This window comes from Paramacrobiotus metropolitanus, unplaced genomic scaffold, assembly GCF_019649055.1.
Source record: "Paramacrobiotus metropolitanus isolate TYO unplaced genomic scaffold, Prichtersi_v1.0 Parri_scaffold0000039, whole genome shotgun sequence".
Classification (NCBI taxonomy): Eukaryota; Metazoa; Tardigrada; class Eutardigrada; order Parachela; family Macrobiotidae; genus Paramacrobiotus; species Paramacrobiotus metropolitanus.
Window position 1 is genome coordinate 945471 of NW_026570259.1, and position 11411 is coordinate 956881.

Sequence of the window (11411 nt, forward strand, 5' to 3'; positions counted from 1 at the left end):
GTAAATACTAAGGACACAGAGCACTTGTTAGTTCAATGTCTTAGAAAATTGATATTGACGTACAGTACATTAACATAGCGTTCTCAGACTTTTAATGTGCCCAAATTTTCATTTAAACTTTTATGCATTCGTTTAGTTTGAGAAAGTATCGCTTTAACATTGTGTACATAGCGTGCGCTTTATGAAGATAGGATCAGCGGAGTAAACTCGTAATTGGTCCACGATTATCAGCAGTGCAAGATGATGTGTGTAACAGATTGTGGCGATGGAAGCACGGCAGTGCGAGGTAAATAGCGTGTGAAATTTTTGTTTACACTGTCACCTTTCTATAGATGAGCATTTTTATCAGGAGCGGGATTTAAAATGCGAGATCCAACTGGCAAACTTCAGAAAACTAAAGGCTGTTCGGTCAGGGAAGACTTGGCCGTGGTCCGCAATATTACTCCTCCACGAGATCCTGCGTTATGTGAATCAAGAATACGCGATCAACATACGTAAAACTAAAACTAGTATAGAGCTAAAAATTATTAACGACTTTGTATAATTTGTGCTTTTGTTGCAGATGTCCAGCACCAAAAACCTCACGCATATGCAAACTCCTACAAGAACTTTATCATCATGAACTTGTTTCGCAAAGATTATATCCTTTTCTACAATTTAAACATATATTTATATTTTCTAGTTCTGAAAAGCGACGGCTTCCTTATCTATTGCTTTTGTGTGTACAAAACAGGCAGCGATCAAACCATATCCATCCACTGTCGAACGGAAGATACAGGCCGTTAGAGAGCAAGTTAATGTGGGTACAAACAGATAACCTTTTCCTGTGCACTGGAATAATTTTATCTGCCTTTTCGTATCAATCCTTAGTAGTCTTTTAGTCTATACTTAATTGACGTATTAGGCAGCCATGCAAGAGTTATCCAAACTGCGCGAAGCAATCACGTACTGTGACGAACAAGCAGCTCTACTGCATCAACAAAGAAAAGATTTGACAGACGAAATTAAGCAAGCCGAAGGTTCGCGTTGACACTGTTTGCTAAAGGTCAAGGAACTCAGTTCTGCTTCATTATTATTTTCCATCGTATACAGAGCAGCATAAGTGTGATCTGGATTCTGCCATGAAAGAATATATCTTCTATCGAAAAGAAGTTGATTCCTTCCATGAGGAGGCAGACGGAAGTGTTGTTGATTTGGGACAAATATCTGCAGAAGTGGAACAATGGAAAACGACCCGCAACCAATGGAAAAGCGATCAACTTGCCATTGAACCGGAATATTACCGGTTATCTGCCGAATCCCAGCGATTAGAATGCAAACGGTCGTATCTTGATCGGGCACTGCTGCTAATCGGCAAATCTATTGAACGAATGGAACTGGCGATCGGTTTGTGCGAAGAAGAGTATAATGAAAGTCCTATTCAGAAAGGTGTCAACCAGGTAAGTGAAACATTCGACAGCTTTAAGCGCTTGTTTATTTCTTGTTTCGCGCAGGTAGAGCGCACTTGCCAGTGCAGTGCTTGAAAAAGGATACTTGACATTTCAGTTACAACGGCTTTGCCAAGCAGCTCTATTGGTACGTATTTTGCTGACGTTTTGCTTATATAAAAGTGCCCCCGAAATGACAATGATAGAGAAAAAGCCAACTGGACGATGCCTTGACACATCGTTACCTTGCCGAAGACGACTCCCACAATATGCGAAACGCCGTGGTGCATGCCGAAAGGACTTACCCGGTAAAAGGTCTCAGTAATACCGATGCGTATGCGAGCGTGGCGGAACAACAGTTGCAACTTGATCGTACCAGTCTTCAGTTAATACTCCAGCAAGCGGAAATCGTGCAACTGACCGCTAAAGAGGAAAAGCTTTTGCAAAAAGTTGGTACTTAAAAGCGGAAAAGCTAAAAGTTGGTACAGAAAAGGTCCACTTAAAATTGTTACGATATTAGTGCATCAGTCGCAAATTGCGATCCAGTTGCCACATACATTGTACAGTGGCGAAGGCCGTATAGCTTTGACATTGTCGGTTGTAATATTCTATAACGATCTTCCAGTCGGTCAACTTGCTTTTTTGATAGAGAGCCAAACTAGACAAACAACAAGTGGATATAATATTCAAGTTAGATCCGGAAAGTGACTTCGCTGTAGAAGGCAGAAGGCTTCATAACAATTTGGATACCGCAATGGATCGCTACGGGAGCCTCCAGGATGATATATTCAGAACCAATAATGACGTCCACCAAAACACCATGGCGGTGAGCTGAGCTTTACTTCTCAGCGATTTTATCACGCAGTCTTGAAGTGTTGGTACATGTTACTTTCAGCTTCGAGAACGGGAGCACCACATTGAGGAGGCGGAAATATACATAACTTCTTTGAAAACTAAAATACTGAAGGAGGAAGAACAAATAGACAACATAAAAAAGCGGACTACAGAAACATTCCAGACAACGGTTACCGACTTACGACAACAAGTGCAGCATTTGTTACGACAAGCCGAGCAAGAGTTCGAATCTAACAAACCTTGCAAATCAATTTTGGATTTGACGTAACGAATAAAATACTTACGTAATAGGCAAAGTTAGTTCGAGGGCGCAAGTGAGTTCGTTCTCTGTACCGATCATTGAATACTACACAAGTGCATGCGACAGTTTTGACAACATTACATTTTTAATGCGGTACATATGCTGGAGCCTATTATGGTCATACGACTGCCAAAATAAATATACAAGATAAAAAGAAACCAGATTAAAAGTACATGAGGAGTTAAACAGAAACCAAGAAATGTAAATAAACACGATTATTTTAAAGTAGAAGAAAACAGGAAAATAGTTATCACAGTACAAAAACATAAATGCCAACAGTGAAAGCTGCGGAACATTTCACTTGGACTTCCAGGAGCGCATATATAGACTATTGGAAACCTGTATGTAATACGATTCATGGGGAGAGGCTTTGACGTCGACCTTAGCTGAAAGATGGGTGGGATTATTAGTGTCTGACCCGGGCGCCACTCGATTGGAAAAAAAGCGCCGGAATCGCCCACCTGTAAAGGCCGTCTTCTCAGGGGGCCTTTCTTCGGCTACGACTGGCGGGGGCGGCTTGACGACCTGTCCCTCGTGGAAGTCATATGTCACTCGTCTGACCGACTTCGTGTCGTGTTTCCGCTTCTTCGATTGGGAGCGCAGCAAACTTTGCACGACCACCCCACCAATGCTCTCTTCCCCAGGCATAGAGCTGTGTCGACCGGCCCCGCTGTTGCCGAATATTCTTTCATGGGTGGCTTGTCCGAAAGCAGTTCGCGTATGACCATGAGCACGATGGTTATCATGTAACGTGTGTATCGTTGTTAGTTCTTCCGCTTCGTTTAAGTCAACTTGGTACAAAGCAAAGGCTCTCCAGTTACACGATAAAAGCCAGAACGCTGAAACATAGAAATCATATTTGGATTGTAGTGTTATTGCCCTTCTTATTGTTTCTTACTTTTCATCTTGCCCTTTCCCTTGACGTCGAACGTTCCGGCCGGCTTTGTCTCGAAGTTGGGGGATACAATCTCATAGGCGGTCTCGCTCAGAAGAATTCGATAAGGTCGACTTTTAGAATTCATCCGGGATGCTGTATTCACCGTGTCACCCAGCATGGTGAATAAAGGGAATTTGAGGCTTAAAATTGCACCCGCTACCGAACCGGTATGCATGCCTGCTTTGACAAGTGGCAGTCGCGAGTTATGAGGTGGAGGGAGGAAACTGTCTTTTGCCATGGTCATCAGCCGCAGCATCGCGAGAGCAACATTCTGGGCGTGGTAAGCATGCGTTCCAGCCAGTAAGCAATAGTGACCAGCCGTGGCGACAACACTGCAGTTGAATCCCTTAACAGCATTTGAAACCTGGGAAGTAATAAAGTAAACATATTAATAAACCAGATCAGTAATCAAAGAAAATAGCTTGAAAAAACTGTTGAAATATTATGGATGTTGAAACATATAATGTTAATGAAAATAAGAGCAAAAGCTGTTTTCGTACTTCGAGCTTACAAGGTGGTAATACCAATCCAGCAAGGCAACATGTTCCGCGGTATTGTAAATCTTGCATAGCTCTTCGTACTGCATTAGCTCCACAAATGCCACCGTGGCTTCACTGTAGAGAACAACCGGCGGCAATGTCCCTTCATACAGGTACTTGAAATTAACCTCAAAAAACATTTCGGACACAATCTTGTCGGAGCGGAGCTTTTCCTTCTCAATAGCTCGCCTTCGGCACAGCTGAATCCACTGAAAACGGTAAGATTCCGAGAAGATGCTCATGAGGCTTGTTCCAAAAAGTCCAAGCAGATTAATCAACACGAAGACCATTAACAACAGCAATAGCAGAGTGATGACAAAGATCAATATTGCGTCGTGCAAGTCAATGCGGAATTTCTCGGTGACAAACGCTTTACAGTGTGACTGGGCTCTGTCGGCGGCATAAAACCCATCCACCAAAACCTGACTGAAGAGAACATGCGTAGGGGAATCGCTGCGTAAATCCGAAACTCCGGCATTGAGGGCACGCTGACGCGCAAGATTTAAGATTGTAGTGTTGTCCAAACTTATCAAGGCGAACATCTCTTGCAACCAGAACTCTTTGCTTCGGTACCGGAAACCGGTCCATTCGCAGTCGCTGCATGATTCCTTTATTCCTGACAGCTTGAACTGAGGGTACGCGTACCGTTCGTGCATTTCCATGGCCCGAATGATCCGCATGTACCGCCGAACGACGGTCAACCGGAGACGCTCGGTGATTGGTGGTCCGTCATAAGCGAATTTACCGAATGATAGCGTATCGTTCAGTCGGTAAACTAGTTCATTTTGAACTAGTTCCTGAAGTATATTGTTCCATGTTGGCCCGCCACGTACATTAGTAACATGGTGAGCTGCAAAGAATTCGCGAAGATTCCGAATAATAGTAGAAATGTTAGTTGAAATCGAATCGGGGTCCACAATTGTTTGGGAAGTACTCAACCGTGTTTTCCATCTTTGGAGCGCTTTGATTTGCCGCTGAGGAGTGTTGCGTTTATGTTGCTCTCGTAACTCTGGGTAATCTTCATCAAGCTTTTGCAGTTTTTGCACGGCTTCGTTGTAACCATCATCGTCGAACTCCACTGACTTTCCCGGGGTAAAAGCTAACAATCCGCGCAGTAAACTTTCTTGCACATGCGTCAAAGAATCCACAATAGCCTGCACATCGCGAACACGATGCTGGAAATTCCTGACATCAACAACAATTTTCAGATTTTCTGACACTTCTTCGAATCCATAGACGTTAAATGCCACACCAAGTAAAACTGGCCATGTTATCAGCACCGCAACACCCAGTACTTGACGAAAGTCGACGTAGGGAATGACCTTAATGTCTTCAGATTTGTGTGGTGCGACGCTGGGGCGTTTCTGGAAAGCGGTGCGCATATGCTCTTGAATGGATTGTCTGGCCGAATTTCCGCGAGGAACAATGACAGCCTCTTCCGACGGAGCGTGAAAAACCGCCACATGATCGCGCTCGCCTGGCACTGGATGGAAAGGGTTATCGTGAAATTCGTGGAGTTCCGGGACATGCAGCATAAGATCGGATTCTTACACCATGAGAAACTGAAACTTCATGTGCTGCACGTTATCATCAGTTCGTAATTGTAATCATTTAGCTGATGCAACGGGCAAATAGGTTTCTCAAAAACGGTGTATTTCACAATCTGGGTGGTTTAAACTTTTTTTTTACTGGCCCGTTTAGTTGCAAGTTTCGACGAAGGCGCCAAGTGTCATCACATTGTCGCTATTGATAAATTAATCAAGATTATTGTCTGCTTTTACAGTAAAAGTTTTACTGACGACACAAGTCATAAGTACTTGCTTTACGTTCACCGTTCACGTAACACTGTGCTGGTGAATCGACGGGAGTTCGTACGGTTCTGCGCTAGTCATCCAATGTATTTCGGGTGTGTTGCCACAGCAACCTTTATATACGCCGCCTAATTGCTGTTAAGTATACAACAGCGCTTTGGTAGCACTACGGCTTGGCTTCTCGGTTTATTCAAATAGAGAAGCTTCGATTGATTGTAGTTCATTCATCATCGTATTAATACAGCATGGACGAAACAGGTGGTATTCCTAGAAGAAACAGTCGCCGCGATAGCGGAAGACCCGACGCAGTGATCGGCGATTCGCAACCGACCGAAGTTCCGGAATCACAGACTGATAGTGCGAAAAAGACCTACTCGGTTCCAGCATCCCAGTTTGCCCGGCCAGCAGCACGCGAAACAGGCCGTTATAATGGGCGCTCCAGTCCAATTTATTTCGACATTACGTCGCACCAGGAACTTCCTGAAACAACGCATGATTTCCGTGCGCACTCTGTCAATGAATTTAGACAAGCAGATTTACGGCCGTTGGATTTGTTCATGTCGAACATCGAGGACAACGAACCCGCGACATTCCTCGACATGTCGGATAAATCTTTTGCTGACCTCACACAGGTACGCGCATCGAATACGGCGGCAGAAGCAGGACGAGATATCAATGATAGTGATTCGGAGATACCCGATAACACTCATTTGATTCGTCCGACCTTAGTTGAAATGGCTATGGCAGAGCAGAGAGCCAAAGAAGCGTTGAGAGAAGATATTGAGGAAGTGGCAAATCCCTTGCACGATATAGTTGATTCATTAAGCCGTCTAAGTGAAGCTTTGCTTTTTCGGCCGGCTCCCTTGGACATGTTTGCACCAACGCAGCAGTGGGATTACGCTCACCATTCCCAGTATGAAATGCGGGAGAATAGTCCTGGTCAAGAACCAGCGCAGCTGGAATCTTGGTCTGAACTGTCTAATGCGCCAGTAGGAGAGATGCCAATGGAGGAAGAGCTTGTCGGAGATTCAACTGCACCAAAGTTCGAAAAGCCGGAGGTTCGGCTTCAAATTCAGTCTGCTAATACGGCAACAGATATTTCAGGAGGATTTATCAAACCCTCTTCAAAAACTAGTGGTGATGACGCTGCTCTTGAAGAGAAACCAAACGTTCAGTTGGTTGTGGCTGGGGAAACGAAATCCGATAAACAAGAAATGCAGTCGCCTTCCGACGCTTCCGCTGGTGTTGCACCTGCCGATGATTCACTTGTCGAGCTAATGAAGCACCGACCCGCACCACTGCCGCTTTTTAAGAGTGAACCGGATAGCGAAGTTTCCGACTTTGTAGACGACATTGAGGGTGCAAAAGCAGAACGGGGCATCAGTGATAACGATTCCGAGATACCTGATAACACTCATTTGATTCGGCAGACACTGGTTGACATAGCTATGGCAGAGCAGAGAGCCAAAGAAGCTACGGGTATCCCATCCGAGACAGTCGCACAAGGTGAGGGCAAGTGACGCAAGCGCTGCACAAATGAGCATCTGCTCCTTTAGGCTTTAACTACTTACCAACAGCGAACGTCGCGGAATTATTCGAGTTTTCTTAAGTGCATATTTTAATTTTCTTGCTGCATATACACGCAAAACCAGTTCTTTTTCGGGAAATGTTCTGCTTGCATATCTATATGTTTAGCTTGCATATGTTGTACTTGTGCTTGCATATGTTTGCTTGCAAGCGGCGGTCTGAATAATCGAGGCTTTGGAGACTGCGAATTTGTGAAACTCGGTTTTATTTTGTGTTAATTTTGCAGAAGCGGAAGCATCCCCTACAACGCAGCCGGAAACAGAGAAGTCCGTATTCCAAAAACTCGGTGACATGATTCTGCACCCCATTCAGTCTATTGTCGAACCAGCCATTGAAATGCTAGTCGGTCCGATATCAACAGAATCAAAAGGGGAACCGGCTCCGGGGGCAACAGATGGTAACACGGCGGATTTCTGTTATGAGTAAAAATTATGTAATGGTGATTATTATGGTCCTCTGATAAACTGTTTACGCTTTTTAGCCGATTTCAAACCCGATTCACCTTCCGAGGCAATGCTAATGGGCACGGTCAGCCAACAGAGCGGAATGTTGTTACGGGACATGCCGGATTCGGCACTGACTCCTCACAGTTACGAATACTGCTATCCGCGCGTGGCATACTCGGAGTTTCTGGATGAACTAGCCAAAGAAAAAGCCAGGCGAGAAGCAAAAAAATTGGCTGACGAATCAGAGAGCGTCGTTTCTGTTGATTCGGCATCCGTAAGCGAACTGCAGCGCGTTGGGTCAGGTGGATTTGAGCCATCCGACAGCGGTGTCCAGGATGAATTCTTCAATGCCGCTCCAGACCTTCAGAAGTACCGCGCAAAGATTCACGCTATGTTTCCGAAAAAAGACAAGACGGCTTCGCCGCAACCAGTCAATAAAGACCCCTCGGATGCTGGTCCGAGTTCTGGCGCCGACGCTCGCATGAGTACATTGAATGACAAGTCTGCTGGTCTTAGTGCCTTATTTTCACCAAAGCATGCAGCGGAACCTGAGGTCTTCTTATGTTCCATGAGCGGACACATGCATCCCGAAACCGATCTGGATGGAGAACTGGAGCTGGGACCGAGAAGTCCGTCCGGACATGAACTTTGTTATACGGAATCGGTGGAATGTTTGTGCAAAGATGCGACGGAACCAATGCACTGCGTTCACTCTGACCCAAGTTTCGAGTCGAAGAGCGCAACTTTCATCGAGCGCTCCATGGTATCACGGCAGCCGTTCGGAGATGGAGTGAGAATGCCCGCTGGGCTGGGTGCTGACGCACATTTGGCCAGGATTAAAGAGATCAGAGTCAAAAGCGCCATTGAAAAAGCAGAAGCATTACTTGCGACACTTTGCGGGAAACCTGTTGCGAAAGACTCGCAGCCGCTGACCTTAGGTCCGTATAATTGTCACACTGTTGAATCCGCGGAGGTCTTTGAACGCCTTATGCAGTATGGGGCAGACCCACAAGATATGTCCTTCGACTCGAAATCACAAAGCCTAATGCACGAATTTGAAAGCAGCTTAAATTTGCCTTCCGGAAAAGCCACTGGTGTGTCGGATCAGCCCGGCAGAGCTGTGAAAAAGCGTAGACTGACTGAGCGTTTAAGTTTGTTCTTCGAAGAAGAAAAGCGATTGAATCTGGAAGATGCGGAAATTCTAATGCGACAGGATATGTACCAAGAAATGTCCGGGGTACCAGTGGAGAGTTCCCCGGTCAAACGAAAATCCGGGTTTCTGGCCACCATACGTAAACTGTTCCGTCGCAAGGAAAATGGTAAAAAAGAGGCGAATTCTGCTCGTTCTTCTGAACAGGATGTTGCAACATCAGCTGAGGCCTTGCATACTGCTAAACCTGGTGTTGAGGAAGACATCGATGACCTGGAACCATTGGGAATGCCCTTGCGTAGTTGTCCAGCGATGATCTCATTTCCAAATCTTGTAACGTTGCACCTGGATGACGATACAAAACGCAAGCGGAAGTCCGTTGAAAAGTTGTCATCAGCAAAGCCTGGCGAATTCGGTGCGTCATGGCCAACCGAGGATGCATCAACTCTGCGCTCAGGTACTGATTTGACTATGTAGTGGAACTAATGCGTAAGAAATTAACTGTATCAGTTCTCAGTTCTCTTTTTTTGTAGCTAACACAACATCTGAGGGTGAGCATTGTCCACTCTTTATCTGCTGCATGTGACAGGCCACATGTTCGGCATTGTATCGGCATGTCTTTCCTTGAGGTTATTACAGCCGGCCATTTGCAGCATCGCGCTGGGATCGCTCGGCAGTCGGCATGGAGCCAGGAATGACCGACTCGGTGCAGATTGACCGGACTGGCATTGCGCACATGGATTTATCCTACTATGAGCCGAGTAATCATAGCGGAGATGCGGGAGAGTCCGGATTCCGTGGTGGAACGGTTATGCCCGGGGGACCGTCTAATTTGCCTAGTAAGAATGGCCAATGGGGCATCACAACACCTACTGTATTACTTTTGGAATTTAGTCGATATGGATGCTGTACATCCCTTTAAGAAAGTAATGGAGTACGGTGGACTGTATGAAGATCATTGTTCCATTATCCTCTTTTGGGCGTGCTATCTTCCTTCTCGTCTGGGCACTAACTACACTCATACGATGGAGCATCTGTACAGGTACTTGTACTTAAACGCTGGCATTCTTAAACGAATATCCATCTTGCTGTCAAAGCTGTTGAGGCTGCACTGCCAACTACAGTGTAAATTTGCTTGTGACAGATATGTGGCAACCTGTCTGGACTTGTTGGCGGATAAAAACTATAAGCTTGTCTTCTTTAACGGAGCTACAGCTCATGAATGCGAACCACCGCTCCCATGGCTGCGCGATGTTTTTGCTCTGATGAATCACGAGTAAGAAAACCTTTAATTGAGTTTCGCTTGCTTTTTTTCACGAACTGTCCTTTCAGCAACTCAAAGAAAATGTTGGAAAAGATCTTAATTGTACATCCTGACGATCATCTAAGAAATCAACTGAAGTTTATTGATAGCACTGGTTTCAGGTAAGTGCTTAATTGTCACGAGCCAGGTTACGCACCTGTTAACCAGTTAACCGTACGTACCGGTTAACCTTATTTACTGCGGTATATGTTAGTCTTTTCACTTTTGTTGTAATTATTCTCTTAAATCCATCATACATAGTCACAATTTCTTGTTAATGAGTTCATTTCAGCAAAGCGTTTACCGGCAAGATTGAGTATGTAAACAATTTGGCATCCCTTGAAGAATCCATCTCACCGGAAGCTATGGTAAAGCTTTGTCGAACGATGTCGACTACTTTTGTGCTTGCGATTTTTAGCGTTTCTCGAATAATACCTCTATTTCAAAGCGATAATCACAATAAATTCCTAATTAGACACATGGCAAAACTTAAGAATAATTTTTCATCATGCATGATACAATAAGTTGATAACATAATGGCCCGGTTAAATCTAAAAAATGTATTTCAACGTTTGTGATTGTAGGAATTTATGACGATTCCGGATCACATTCGGGCCTACGATACGGAGCTTGCTAATGGAGTAGTCCCACCCGGTCGTACAGTTTATCATCCAATGTCAATGCAGTTTAGAGGAACTTCGGCATAATGTGCACATATATAGTGAAACAATTGTGCCGTTGTGTATGTCAACCGATGTTACTTGTAGTTTTGTGGTTTTACGGTTTTATCTTTTTAATCAAGCAGTGCTGCTGTTTGTTGCTGTTTTTTGTGGTGGCATGATGCCAACTTCCCAGATAAAAATGGACTGCTTCGAACCTCATCGTTTTTATAGTCAGTTCGAACAACGAGGTTGCTCGTCCGACTGGTGCAATAAGATGCATCCTCACACTCAGGCCTTCGTTTTTGTTGCTCCTCTGGTTTCCCTGCACTTCCCGACAACATCACCAGCGGGGCAGCAGATTTTTAGTAACTAATTTCCAAGAAAACTAGTTGT

At 44.8% G+C, this 11411-nt stretch overlaps 3 protein-coding genes across 9 annotated transcripts; 2 read left to right on the forward strand and 1 right to left on the reverse strand.

The window, feature by feature from the left end:
• Positions 1-49: 49 nt before the first annotated feature.
• LOC129590154 (early endosome antigen 1-like) lies at positions 50-2746 on the forward strand. 4 transcript variants are annotated; one of them, XM_055485207.1, is made up of 10 exons: positions 50-286; positions 350-494; positions 563-640; positions 729-799; positions 905-1019; positions 1093-1439; positions 1498-1575; positions 1634-1876; positions 2077-2253; positions 2323-2746. In XM_055485207.1, the coding sequence occupies exons 5-10, from the start codon at positions 911-913 to the stop codon at positions 2548-2550; spliced, it is 1182 nt and encodes a 393-aa protein (XP_055341182.1). In that variant the 5' UTR covers positions 50-286; positions 350-494; positions 563-640; positions 729-799; positions 905-910; the 3' UTR covers positions 2551-2746. The 4 variants fall into 4 exon arrangements, 2 of the variants coding, with proteins under 2 accessions (XP_055341182.1, XP_055341183.1); XR_008690711.1 differs by having other exon boundaries at positions 563-799; positions 1494-1575; positions 1634-1920; XR_008690710.1 differs by having other exon boundaries at positions 563-799; positions 1494-1575.
• LOC129590153 (uncharacterized) lies at positions 2636-5904 on the reverse strand. Of its 2 annotated transcripts, XM_055485206.1 has the most exons (4): positions 4032-5904; positions 3482-3884; positions 3045-3422; positions 2636-2969 (listed from the first exon to the last, which is right to left on the reverse strand). In XM_055485206.1, the coding sequence occupies exons 1-4, from the start codon at positions 5592-5594 to the stop codon at positions 2881-2883; spliced, it is 2433 nt and encodes an 810-aa protein (XP_055341181.1). In that variant the 5' UTR covers positions 5595-5904; the 3' UTR covers positions 2636-2880. The 2 variants fall into 2 exon arrangements, with proteins under 2 accessions (XP_055341181.1, XP_055341180.1); XM_055485205.1 differs by having other exon boundaries at positions 2637-3422.
• A 115-nt stretch (positions 5905-6019) lies between these two features.
• On the forward strand, positions 6020-11232 carry LOC129590061 (uncharacterized). Of its 3 annotated transcripts, XM_055485035.1 has the most exons (11): positions 6363-6502; positions 6600-7376; positions 7684-7854; positions 7939-9510; positions 9587-9604; positions 9683-9892; positions 9948-10095; positions 10198-10329; positions 10386-10478; positions 10649-10724; positions 10941-11232. In XM_055485035.1, exons 2-11 carry the CDS (start codon positions 6605-6607, stop codon positions 11061-11063), a joined length of 3315 nt encoding a protein of 1104 aa, XP_055341010.1. In that variant the 5' UTR covers positions 6363-6502; positions 6600-6604; the 3' UTR covers positions 11064-11232. The 3 variants fall into 3 exon arrangements, with proteins under 3 accessions (XP_055341008.1, XP_055341009.1, XP_055341010.1); XM_055485033.1 differs by having other exon boundaries at positions 6020-7376; XM_055485034.1 differs by having other exon boundaries at positions 6020-7376; positions 9707-9892.
• Positions 11233-11411: the final 179 nt, after the last annotated feature.

What these genes read in the sequence shown, in the direction of transcription:
- LOC129590153 (XM_055485205.1), bottom strand. Translation starts at nt 5,594, where the DNA reads ATGCTGCATGTCCCGGAACTCCACGAATTTCACGATAACCCTTTCCAT. An exon ending in TGGATTGGTATTACCACCTT is followed by an intron (nt 3,885 to 4,031) that starts GTAAGCTCGAAG and finishes ATTACTTCCCAG; the next exon opens with GTTTCAAATGCTGTTAAGGG. An exon ending in GGGAAAGGGCAAGATGAAAA is followed by an intron (nt 3,423 to 3,481) that starts GTAAGAAACAAT and finishes TCTATGTTTCAG; the next exon opens with CGTTCTGGCTTTTATCGTGT.
- LOC129590154 (XM_055485208.1), top strand. Translation starts at nt 911, where the DNA reads ATGCAAGAGTTATCCAAACTGCGCGAAGCAATCACGTACTGTGACGAA. An exon ending in CGAAATTAAGCAAGCCGAAG is followed by an intron (nt 1,020 to 1,092) that starts GTTCGCGTTGAC and finishes CATCGTATACAG; the next exon opens with AGCAGCATAAGTGTGATCTG. An exon ending in TCCACCAAAACACCATGGCG is followed by an intron (nt 2,254 to 2,322) that starts GTGAGCTGAGCT and finishes TGTTACTTTCAG; the next exon opens with CTTCGAGAACGGGAGCACCA.
- LOC129590061 (XM_055485033.1), top strand. Translation starts at nt 6,116, where the DNA reads ATGGACGAAACAGGTGGTATTCCTAGAAGAAACAGTCGCCGCGATAGC. An exon ending in GGGACCGTCTAATTTGCCTA is followed by an intron (nt 9,893 to 9,947) that starts GTAAGAATGGCC and finishes TTTGGAATTTAG; the next exon opens with TCGATATGGATGCTGTACAT. An exon ending in CCATCTCACCGGAAGCTATG is followed by an intron (nt 10,725 to 10,940) that starts GTAAAGCTTTGT and finishes TTGTGATTGTAG; the next exon opens with GAATTTATGACGATTCCGGA.